This window comes from Mytilus trossulus, chromosome 8 (genome assembly GCF_036588685.1).
Source record: "Mytilus trossulus isolate FHL-02 chromosome 8, PNRI_Mtr1.1.1.hap1, whole genome shotgun sequence".
NCBI lineage: Eukaryota > Metazoa > Mollusca > Bivalvia > Mytilida > Mytilidae > Mytilus > Mytilus trossulus.
The window spans coordinates 79,838,651-79,851,094 of NC_086380.1; the positions used below are offsets into that span (position 1 = coordinate 79,838,651).

The 12,444-nt window shown below is 32.8% G+C and overlaps 2 protein-coding genes across 3 annotated transcripts in view; both read left to right on the plus strand.

The window, feature by feature from the left end:
* The window catches only part of LOC134681447 (uncharacterized), a 51,651-nt gene extending 49,157 nt beyond the window's left edge, over positions 1-2,494 (plus strand). For both annotated transcript variants that reach the window (XM_063541079.1, XM_063541078.1), the window contains exons 11-12: positions 1,056-1,152; positions 2,211-2,494. In XM_063541079.1, the coding sequence (XP_063397149.1) occupies positions 1,056-1,152; positions 2,211-2,491 (378 nt within the window). In that variant the 3' untranslated portion in view covers positions 2,492-2,494. The remainder of the gene's footprint in view (positions 1-1,055; positions 1,153-2,210) is intronic.
* Positions 2,495-8,074: 5,580 nt separating this feature from the next.
* Positions 8,075-10,877, plus strand: LOC134728068 (potassium voltage-gated channel protein Shaw-like). The gene is made up of 2 exons (XM_063592466.1): positions 8,075-8,605; positions 9,921-10,877. Exons 1-2 carry the CDS (start codon positions 8,147-8,149, stop codon positions 10,875-10,877), a joined length of 1,416 nt encoding a protein of 471 aa, XP_063448536.1. The 5' UTR covers positions 8,075-8,146.
* Positions 10,878-12,444: the final 1,567 nt, after the last annotated feature.

Consider the following 12,444-nt stretch of genomic DNA (forward strand, 5'->3'; position numbering starts at 1 on the left):
CATAAAGGACTATAACGACGGCCAGAGGCTCCTGACTTGGAACAGGCCCAGACGGTTTTAATCGTTTGTCATTAAACTGTATTCTATGAAAATAACATAACCCTTCAGCTTTCCTTACGTATGGCGGGCAATGTTTTTTTTAAAAACTATCATTAATTACGCTCGAGATGCAAAACTATGCAGCTGGCATAAAAATTCGACATATTCTGCACTCTTTATTGACTAAAAAAAAAATAAAAAAAATTGGGAGACAAAATGTAGCCACAGTTTCTTACAATAACTGTTACGACCGCAAACTTTGATGAAAGTAGACCGTCAAGCCTTTAGGATGTACGGGATGTATCATTACGTAGACACGTCTGGTCGGAATGAAGACAATAGTGTTATGTCCTATGTAAGATGCGATCAACTAAATGTGTACGCTCTGTAGGTTCATTCATAGTTGGCCTGTTGCAAGGCAAAAGTTGAGCCGCAACCAGCACACTTTAAATTTTCAATGTCAAATAAAAAAAACTACCCTTTAAACATATCAAAATATTTGTAGAACCATCCTATTGAGCCTATTGTAGTAACTGTTATTTTGAACAATGATGAACATTCATGAAACATTTACAGCAGTTCGAGGACATTTACCACAGTCCAAGGTCATTTACCACAGTCCAAGGTCATTCAGCAATCAATTGATCGACTAAATTAATTATATATACACCAGCTTTAATACTTGAACCTTATCTTTGGAGTTTATGCAGCAACCTTTGTTTAGAAGCGAGTATTATATGAAAAATCATAATTTTGTTTTAATTTGTATTTTTTTTTTTTTATTTCTAATTAATTTTGGTTAGATATTATGTAAACTTGCATTCTATACCTGATGCCTATTGTTGAAAAATTGGCATGAACTTGTTGGTTATATGCAATTACATGTTCTCTCAAAGATAGTTTCATTGTGCACTCACTCGTAACTTGTGAATAAACAAACAACGAAGCCACGAATCTATATATGTGTCATCATGTCTGATTGTAGAGTTATCATTCCTGTATTTCTCCTTTTACAGAATGTGTGTAAATATTTGTGTTCCAGACTAGTTATTATTAGCAGCAAAGTGGAAAATTTGGCAATATCACAACTACTTAGTCAGCAACGACATCAGGGTAATTTACTGTTCAGCAGTATTATATTTGATTAGATAAAGGCAGATTTGAATGAAACCGAATTTTCCTTATCAAAAATATATCTATCAAGAATGAATACAAACTGATGATAAATAAATTAAGACATTATATATTGCTCATATAGTTGGTTGAAGACCAAGCATTGCATGAAGACGCGCATAAAGAGTTCACATGGCGTTTACTCACGTGTACTTCATATGAACGACGCAACTCTACGTTTATTTCAAAATTTTAGTAGACATAAAAAATAAACATGCGTTTGCTTTTACGTTTACATTCGCGTCAACGCGAAAAAGGCGCGTCTTCTTTGTTTTTCATAGTAAACAAGCGTTTAATACTGCATGATGGGTTTCAAAAATGACATCGCCATTTGAAAATTTCGCTTTGACCGTTGTTAACGCAATAGTAGAAAACGCGAAAATCGAAGTTAACAAATGAAATATGTGCACGCGGTGTTATCGTGTATTTACTCTATGTTATGCTTAGCCTGCATCCAGCTGTATGTACTTTCACGCTTCTTAATTATGTCGATACCTATAGTTAGGCATTCTACAAGGTCATGTCTCCGACTGTTGATGACATCATCACACCAAATCTATTAGATAGAAAAAATAACAAAGATTTACAAATATGGCTTTTATATCTGTATGTTATAATACTTTTTAAACAAAAGTTTGGATAAGCGAGCGAATTTCCAAATAGCACAATAGCTACATGTATCTAGACAAAATAAAATTATTATGAACAGTAGCAAACACTCTTATTCACACTCAGCCTATTAGACTCGTGACTATATCAGATTCAGCATATTAGACACACGCGTATCGTTGATGACCCATAACCCTAGATATCACTTTGGTTATAAGCCTCATTATACTCTTATACACACTTTTTAGACTCGTGACTATATTAGATTCAGCATATTAGACACACGCGTATCGTTGATGACCCATAACCCTGGATATCACTTTGGTTATAAGCCTCATTATTTTGCTGTCTCATAGATTTTTTAATATCTATGAATATTTATTTTCCAGCTAATCGTTACTGGCTAGATGCCTATAGAAACTCGTCTAGTTTCAGTGGCCCATGGCACTGGAGGAGCACAGGTGACATACTACGACGACACACGTACTCTCATTGGAGACCTGGATCACATGACCAAACCAAACCTGATGGCGAACATTGCGCTAGTATTGGAAAGGCTGAATCCGGGGACTCTGATAACGGATATTACTGGGACCACAGAAGCTGTACGATTCATGCACCTGCAATTTGTGAATATCCTCTAGGGCATAAACTGTTAAAAAAAAAATAAAAAAAATAATAAGTGAAGGCAACAGTAGTATACTGCTGTTCGAAATTCATTAATCGATTGAGAAAAAAATTACAGGTGTTATAAATTTGAAAATTAATTTCCATTGAGGAAATATGTATGATGACGAGGTAAATTAGAATCCTACTCTAAAACTTTGTTCCCATGCATAGTAATGGATGTTAAGTATACAAATTTAGAACTACTTAGGTCATATCAAAGGGACATTGAGAGTAAATTTTAATAAGCATACGACGTAAAGAAACTTACATAAATATCGTTATACATTTATTCTGTACGAAAATGTTAATTGAAAACTTATTACATACCGACAAGGTCATATTCGTAGAAACTCTTGATTTAAAAATTTACAAATACTTTTTAAACCATTTCGTCATGATTTATTGATCATAAGAAAAAAACACCACACAGGTTTCTCTGGTCAACATTTGTTTTTGGGATTCAGGTGCTTTTAAAGTGCATCTCTCTCAGTTTCAACTTTTAAACACGTGACAAGACGAAGAGGTTTTGTGATGAAATTTGATGCACAGAGTGTTAAAGTGAAGAGCTTACCAGTTGCTATAAAGACCTAGTACGTATTTATTCCATTATGGAAATTTAGTATGATTGCTGATGAGACAACCGCAACCAGAGACCAAACGAAGTAGACCAAAGCAACTCATTTTTAAATGTCTTATTTTTTTTATGAAGAGTGCCTTTTCATACTCGCTAGCTATGTTTATGAAGACGAAACGCGCGTCTGAAGTACTACATTATAATCTTGGTACCTGATATTTGTACTCAGACTGACTTCACTTGTTATTGAGACTTACTAATCTGTGTTGTGGAAGGCCGAACGCTTACTTTATTTAATTGAACGCCGAAGGTTGGTCAGTTTAGGTGTCCTTTCGATCGACATTAAACCATCACCATAAAGTGTCGTTTGTTTGGTAATGAGGGATGTATTAGTGTGCAGAACCGTCCGGTCAGAATTGAACTTTACATCTGATGCCTTATAGATAGAATACCACATAAGTAACCTGTCAGGCGATTTTTTAGAGGAGTTTTTTTCCCTTACTTGACAAATTGTACCATGTTTCTCATTTTTCCCTTTTATCTTGAAAACATATATATAGAGAAACTTTTTGATGCAAACATAATCAGCAAGACAAGATCTACAGGTCAGTATGCATGTTCGAAATTGTCAGCGACTCTAAATTAAAGTTATTGCCCTGAGATTATTATTATTATTTACAATATTTATATAGCGCATTATCTAATTAAAATTACTCTAAGCGCTTAACATAACACAATCAATACAGTTAAAAGATTATAATAGACAAATAGAAACTTAAACAAGAAAATATTATCAGCTAGACAAGATCTACATTTCAGAAAATTGTTCGAAGACTCCTTACAAGGTATTAAAGTTATTGACCTTAAATGACGATTTTTGTTATTCGTTTTGCCTTGTATACTAAAAGTTTTAATAGATTAACAGAAACTTAAATATCAAAAATTATAAACAAAGCCTATAATAAAATGGAGAAAGGAAATGGTGAATATGTCAAAGCGACAACCACCCGACCATAGAGCAGATAACAGCACAAGTCAAATATTTTTAGTTAGGAGACTGTCACTCTTCACAGGATTTTCCTTAAATGCTGATGTTCTTCCCCCTTTTTTTGTTGTGTTTTCATCAAAACATAGGAAGATAGAAAAAATTAAACGAAACGTGATCAGCAATACAAGCTCAGCAAAAAAATCAATTTGTCATGAATTCAATTCTTGTTTGCAGTGTTGAAAAAAAAATCACCAAAATACTGACTCTGCGAAAAATCAAAACTGAAAGTCCTTAATCAAATGACAAAATCAAAACCTCAACCACATCAAAAGAATTGATAACTGTCATTCCTGACTTTTTCTGATGCAGAGAGTCCATTGTTGATTATGAACATAGACCAAGGTGAGAGACACAGGTTCATAAGAGCATCTAGGTATTTTGTATTTACATGAACCAGATGGATAATTTTGTATTGAACATCAAAGACGTGATTATGGAGAAATGTTTGGGGAGGGTTGGTATTTATTTTACTCTTTTCGTCAGTTTAGGTGGTTCACAGTGATCATTGTCGGGTAAAGCGACATAACTCATATCTTTATCCGATTTGGAATTCTTAAATTAGTTATTCTTTTTATTACATTGGCAAATGGCTTTTTTAAAGAAATTAATGTAAAACATGTAAGGAACTATAACATTTTTTTTTTCTACGCATTCACAATTTGTTTTGATCCGCCGTTATCGACAACGACTATTGTTGTATGACGTCAGAGAGTGAAATATCTACGTGTATTTCACATGTGAAATTATAGATTTTCTTTTAACTGGGAAAGCATTGTAATTCATTGCAACCAATTTAATAATTAATATTACTTTTATCATTATCAATTATAGGCTTTATATAAATTGCCACAAAAAACAGATTTTTAATGATCACATCTGTTTTTGCCCTATTTGTTTCTGTGATTACAAAGTATGCTGTTATAGAGCATTTAGAACCCGACATGCCTAAACATTTCGCCTAACCTTTTGCTTTCTGTTTGTCAATACCAAAAGTATTTTTTACATATGATAAGCGAGCATTCGTGTCCTCAGATACATTCTCATTTTATTTGTTTATTTGTAGTTGAATTTTATTTTGTAGTCTTTGCTCATGTTCCGTTGATTAGATTGATAGATATCTCGATAATTATTAGTTCATAATAATTTAATTTTGGAGGTAACGCAACATATGATTGGCTGACGTTATTTTGTTATGAGCCCATAGACATAATTTAGTCATGTGACCGTGACGTCGTCAACGTTTTTTCATGGTTTCCTACGGTTTAAAATGGAATTTAGAATTAAATTATCAGAAATGACTGTAATATTTTTTCTGTCTATTCAAAATAACATAAAAAATGTGGTGCACACTGTTGAATAACACGCTACGCGTTTATTAGAAAGTGCAACATGGGATATAAATGAGCCATTCTAAAGTGGCGAAAATTCATGAAATTACCCGATTGTAAAACATTAATTATACATAGTTATTTTATAAGTACAACTAGTATATTTATGGCATACATGATCTGTTTAATTCGTCTAAAAGAATTAATTCGACAAAAGAATTGAAAATATTTGATAATAAAATCGTAATATAATAAAATCTTACAGAATCTTATCAACCCGACTAAAACAAAAATCTCAATTTGTTTCAAAACACGCATTATAACCATTTCAACTATGCTAAAGTACATGTATTATAATGATTTACTTAATGGACGTATATTGTGTTTAATACTGGTCATAAGAGTTTATAGGAATAGTTATCAAAAGTACCAGGGTTATAATTTTATACGCCAGACGCGCGTTTCGTCTACATAATACTCATCAGTGACGCTCATATCAAAATAGTTAAAAAGCCAAATAGATTCAAAGTTGAAGAGCATTGAGGACCCAAAATTTTAAAAAGTTGTGCCAAATACGGCTAAGGTAATCTACTCCTGGGTAAAAAAATTCCTATAGGAAACTTGTCTATATCTAAATAAATAAGCGACATTTTGTCACCTTGAATCTTTAAATACCAAGATAGTCGTCTTCTCTGTTTGTGTGTCTAATCCTTTTCCCGATCTTGACAGTTTTCCTTAGTGTCGAAAAAATACAAATAAAAATAAAACTTCGAGGGAAAATCTTACCGGAAAGTTTCTCATCAAATGCAAAATCAAAAGCTTAAACACATCAAACTACAGGATAGCAACTTCCATATTTCTTACTTGGTACAGGCATTTTCTTATGTACAAAATGGTGGATTAAAACTGGATGAAGCTGATGGAAGGCAATGCATGTTAAAGACGCTGACACACTCGGGTTCACTCTTTTGTGTTCATTTCGCGATTAACCTTGAAAAATATACCCCGCGAAAATATACCGATATACAGTATTTATTTGTGTTGTCTCTTTAAACAAGCTAGAACTTGTGGTTCTATATCGTAACATTGTATAGAATCGGTCAGATAATGGTAAGCATAATAGTATAAGAATGAATAAACTCATCATATATACCAGGTTAAAATTTAGTATTTACGCCAGACGCGCGTTTCGTCTCTACAAAAGACTGATCAGTGACGCTTGAATCCAAAAAAGGTAAAAAGTCCAAATAAAGAGATAAAGTACGAAGTTGCAGAGAAATGAGAACCAAAATTCTATAAAATATTGCAAAATACAACTTATTTCTGATATAGAAAGCCTAAGTATTTCAAACTTCGCCCCTTTCGAATCGTTTTCCTTCTTATCGTGGTATTCATTCATGAGGTAATTTTCAAATTTAAGATTTAGAAAAATCTTAGTCGACAGTTTTACAAAAAAAACTTGTATATATATATCGGGCTTTGGTTTAACAAAGTTTGATTGATTTAACTTAAATTTTGACTTTCGCAATCTTGTAAATACTGCGTTTGTAGAGACGAAACGCGCGTCTAGCGTAAATATAAAATTTCAATCCAGGTATCTATGATGAGTTTATTTACAACCACTGGTTCGATGCCACTGATGGTGCAGTTTTTATCTCCCCGTGGGTATCACCAGCCCAGGAGTCACCACTTCTGTGTTGACTTAAGTTATCATTGATATGTTCGTTATTATAAATTAACTGTTAATTTAACTTTAAATTTTGGAAATACAAAGGCTTTTCTACCTCAAAAATAGATTAACCTTAGCTGAATTTGATCTAAGCGTCACTGATGAGGTTTATATAGACGAAACGCGGGTCTGGCATATTAGATTACAAGCCTGGTACATTTGATAACTATTTTTTCCGTATATCATGCTAATATTTGACGCTGTCACAGCTAAGATCTTTATTAATATAAATTATTAAAAATGTGAACCTTGCAGTCAATAATACATGTATATAAAATTATAAAAAGTTTGCCTATGAAATCCCCTGGTTTTATTGGCAATTAACCATACAGGGCAGAACCTTATTGCCATTGTTGTAACATTAAGGGGATTTGTTAACAACTATCATAGTAAAATAAAGTATCAGAAGTTGTTAAAAAAAAGAAACATATTTTCCTTAATTATTTAGTAAGCTTATATTGACACCCACCCAATTTATAACTTCTAATTGCATTTAGTTAATTTGAACCGAATGAGATAGTGCTACTGTACTAATATTTCTAATACTAAATTTAATCAGACTCATTTGTTTGTTGTTATCGGTACATCAATATATTCATTCTTGATCACTCCACTTGATTTAAACATCGATAAACGTTATTTAATTTAGTCTTTTTTAAACATTATAACAAATAACATTGATATGAAATCATTTGTTTGAATACAGTGCTTTAATATTATGTATTTTTATTAGCAAGCATGCCAACGTCTATTTATTTATTACCTACATATATGATAATTAATGCCTTACATTAAAATCGATTTCCTGAAATTACATTTGTAAACCTGATTGTTAAGTACGATCAAAGTGATAACAGTTTCAACGAGCATTCATTTGAAGAATGATTACCTCGGATGGGCAAACATCTTTCCGTTGAAGACTGACTTTATATTGGAAAATAGCCGGTAATACCTTTTTGAGCTTTCTTCATCTGAAAATGTCTGGTGAAATTCATATAAACGTTGGTGGTACTCTCTTTGAAACAAAATGGTCAACATTACAAAGACATTGCGATACTTTATTAGGATCACTTACAACAACATCAGAATATTACAATAAGGATAAGAAACAGTTTTTCTTTGACAGAAATCCAGAATTGTTCAACACCATTCTAGACTTTTACAGAAATGGAGAACTTCACTTTCCTACCCATATTTGTGGGTGGAATTGGAAACAGGAACTTGAATTCTGGAGAATTTCCGTTACAGACATATCCGAATGTTGTTACCCAAAATACATCAAATACGAAAAAGATCAGAATCTGGTTAATTATATAAAAAATGCTTTCATTGTGCGCACGGCAGAATATCAAACTCATAAAGTATCGTGTTTAGCAGGTATTAAACAAAGAATTTGGCTTTTCCTGGAGGAACCAACATCTTCGATTGCAGCAAAGGTGAGTTATTTGAGAATATGTGGAGCAGAATCTGCTTATCCTTCTTGATCACCCCTAGTTTGGGTTCGTGTTACTAGATCTTTAGTTTTCTATGTTGTACTATTATTTATCTGTTTGTCTTTTAATTTTTTAGCCATGGCGTTGTCAGTTTATTTTCATTTTAAGCCTAAATAGTTTACGGAGAAAATTAAATAAAATAATGTTTTAGTAACATATCAAAGTAAAGAGATGTGGTATAATTATAAATGGTTCAACTATTCAAATAAAGTGGTGGTAAAAAAACGAGAAAACTAACGTCCTATTTTATAATTAAACAATTAACAAATATAACAGACAAGAAACTAGCCACTAGAGTACCGGTTCCTGACATTTTCATGGTGTCTGTGTACTGGTTGATACTTTAGTCTGATGAGAACATTATCTATTTATTTATCTAACTGACTTTGAACTAGCTTTCAGTAACTGAGAATGCTCCGACAATGCTAAGTCAGTGTAAACTGGACTCAAACTAGTTTTGATATATAAAGGTGTTTATTTAAAGTAAGAAACAAATGGAATTATACGGGGCATATATCTCCCAATTGATACGATATTCCCGTGGTTACATTTTCTATTATGATTTCTTTGATAGAGAGTTGCTGCTCACAATATAGCTATAAATTCAAGAGTTCTAAATGGTGAAGTTGAAATCATCTCGTCGTAAATTATACGGACGCCATCACGGGTTGGTTGACCGTTATGGAATAACCGTTTCACAAATGATATTGGATATGTTCCTTAAGTCGAAACTACAATCCCATTCCCTCTCACCTTGTTATCAATTAATCAACACGATGGGTGCCACATGTGGAGCAAGATCTGCTTACCCCTCCGGAGAACCTGGGATCACTCCTAGTTTTTGTTGGGGTTCGTCTTGTGTATTCTTTAGTTTTCTTTGTTGTGTCATGTGTACTATTGTTTGTCCGTTTGTCTTTTTCATTTTAAGCCATGACGTTGTCAGTTTATTTTTGATTTACAAGTTTGACTGTCCCTTTGGTACTTTTATTCATCCCGAAATGAAAATTTAATCAACTATTGTATTTTCAGATTCTTTCAATCTTATAAAATCTTGCCACGTAGTGAAGATAAAAATATAAATTGGGCAAAATTCTAATCCATTTTTGGTCCTCAATGATTTTTCAACCTCGGCCTTTTAACATTATTTGATTCGAGCTTCATTGATGAGTCTTTTGTTGACGAAACGCGCGTTTGGCGTCAATATAAAATTTCAATCTTGGTATGTATGATGAGTTTATTTCCATGTCTTGTTTTTCAGATATTTAGCATTTTCTACCTGTTAATAGTATTGTTGTCTGCCATCACACCGATGCTGGTTACACACCCGGATTTGCGACAGAAACATGTCGATCTCGATAAACTGATTTACTGGGTAAATCTGAATGGACTAAATCTATGGATAGATAAAGAAAATCCAAAGGAAGTCATGTTTGTTACAACTGTACCGCCCAAATGGCTGAAGGATTTGGACCTCTTCATTACGATGTTCTTTTCTTGTGAACAAATTTCAAGATTTGCATCCTGTCCAAGAAAGAAGGAGTTCTTCAAAGACTGGTTGAATGTTCTTGATATAATACTGTTCTTCGCTATGTGGACTATTTTCATTATTGATCAATCGTTTGATGAAAAGTTACTTGAAAATTATGAACTGTTAATATTTTATTCCGTGTGTTATTGTCTCGTAGTTTTCCGACTTTTTAGATTCTTTAGAATTACGAAACAGTACAGTGCGCTTAGAATATTATTGATGTCCGTGAAATCTAGTATGAAAGAACTGGGTTTACTCAGTATTACATTTCTGATTTTTGTCTTATTGTTTGCTAATCTCATATATTTCGCCGAATTGCGGGATCCGACGACCTTTCCAGATATGGTGATAGGTATTTGGTGGACCGTCGTAACTATGACTACAGTAGGATATGGTGATGAGGTACCTAAGACTGCTCTGGGACGTACTGTTGGATCATTGTGCGCAGTTTCAGGTCTGTTAATTATAGCTATGCCAATTGCTGTAATTGCCGGAAAATTTAATGACTTGTATGAGAAAAATGCGAACAGAGAGGATTTTCAAAAACTACACACCATTCAAAAGATTGGCAAGGTTCATCCTAGCAATATCATGACATTGAAACAAAGTCTGAAAAATACGCATCACCTAAATACCAGAGAAATGAAATCTAACGCTGATAATAAAATATTCGATGTAGATATGTAAAACTATATTGATAATTGAATACTGTGAGTTTCATTATTCTTCGTTGCATATCAATTCCCGGTTGCATGGGTACATATGAACAACTGTTATATTCGTGACTTTTTACAGGCATTTCCTTATGTAGAAAATGATGGAAGCAATTAAAATGCTCAATTGACACTTATGGAGGTTGACTTCCTTAGGTGTTTTGTACAATCTTTAACCCTTTTCCATTTTATTTTTAAAAAGACGAAAAAGTCGCATCGTGTTAATATTTTTTTGTATTCGTACCATTTAAATTACATATCTATGTTAGTCAATTATTTTTTAATCATTTTATACATAAAATAATTACTAAAAATCATTTTAAACACATTTTATTTATTCATGGCAAATACATGTATGTTGAATTCCACAAATATATTTCTTTTAGAATCATCATTTTTCATTAAAAAAGATAAGAAGACACAGACATTAGTTTTTAGCACGACGATCATTAGAATTCATAGGGGACACCTGTTTACATTAATATAAAGTAGTCGTAAATGGAATATGCTCGAACATTAGACATTATTCTATGAAACCGTCGATTTTTCATTTACATTTGTTACCACGGGTTGGGCATTTATATTCGATTATTTTATCCGGAACGGCAGTTACGTCTAATATTTTCATACAAAATTTTCCTTTGATTCCAGTAACTGATAACTTTCTTTCTTAGCGGATGTGAGTGGTGTAAACAAATTATCGCTAGAAACTAATGGCACACGTGCTTGTCGCCATTTGACAACGTCTTCATAGGTAAAATGACGATAACAGATAATCATTGGTCATCTCAACTCGATTGTTTTTCTGACATTCGCCGTACTGGCTCAAGCGAGAAAAGCAATCTCGTTGATCACCAACGGTTATCTATAATAATTCATTAATTATTTCAAATAAACTTACATTTTTCACCTAAACATGTTTTTAATCCAATTTTATTGATTTCTGGGACAAAGAAGAAGCTTTGAAATACATTTGTAGCAGGTATTTATATTTTATTGTGGAAGCAAACATATTTCCTCACCTTCTTTAGTTCCCAAAGTTGGTAACATCAATTCGGGGATTTTTCATTTCCTGAAGTTTTACACCGAAACAAATATTGAAAAGTACTGATTTGTTTATTTTGCTACAGAAGCAAGATAACTATTATGAGTCTGCATCTTGACCAAGGTACACCGCGAGTTTCATGTCGCAAATTGGATATACCTAGTTGTATAAATAAGTCGGGCATTATGCGTAACAGTCAGATTTCTGTATTCATGTGTACAAGGGGATTGATGTAGAAAAATCTGATTATTATTAAATACTAGTGCATTAGTATCTACTGCCGTCTTATAAATGAAAAATGTCATGGAATTTGTATCACACTTTTACATTTACATTGGTTAAAACTTTAACAATATCCCTTTGATCTTTTTTCAAATATAATACACGACTATGTACTTTATCATCTGATTCAAAAGGTCTTGTTTTACATAAGTACATCTGTTCTACTGATTGATAAAGGTGGAACGGTGCTCTGTACTGATTAAAATGTGTTCTA

Bases quoted from the DNA above. Each gene is read 5' to 3' on its own strand.
- LOC134728068 (XM_063592466.1), top strand. From the start codon at position 8,147: ATGTCTGGTGAAATTCATATAAACGTTGGTGGTACTCTCTTTGAAACA. The intron at 8,606-9,920 runs GTGAGTTATTTG...CTTGTTTTTCAG, and splicing joins CATCTTCGATTGCAGCAAAG to ATATTTAGCATTTTCTACCT.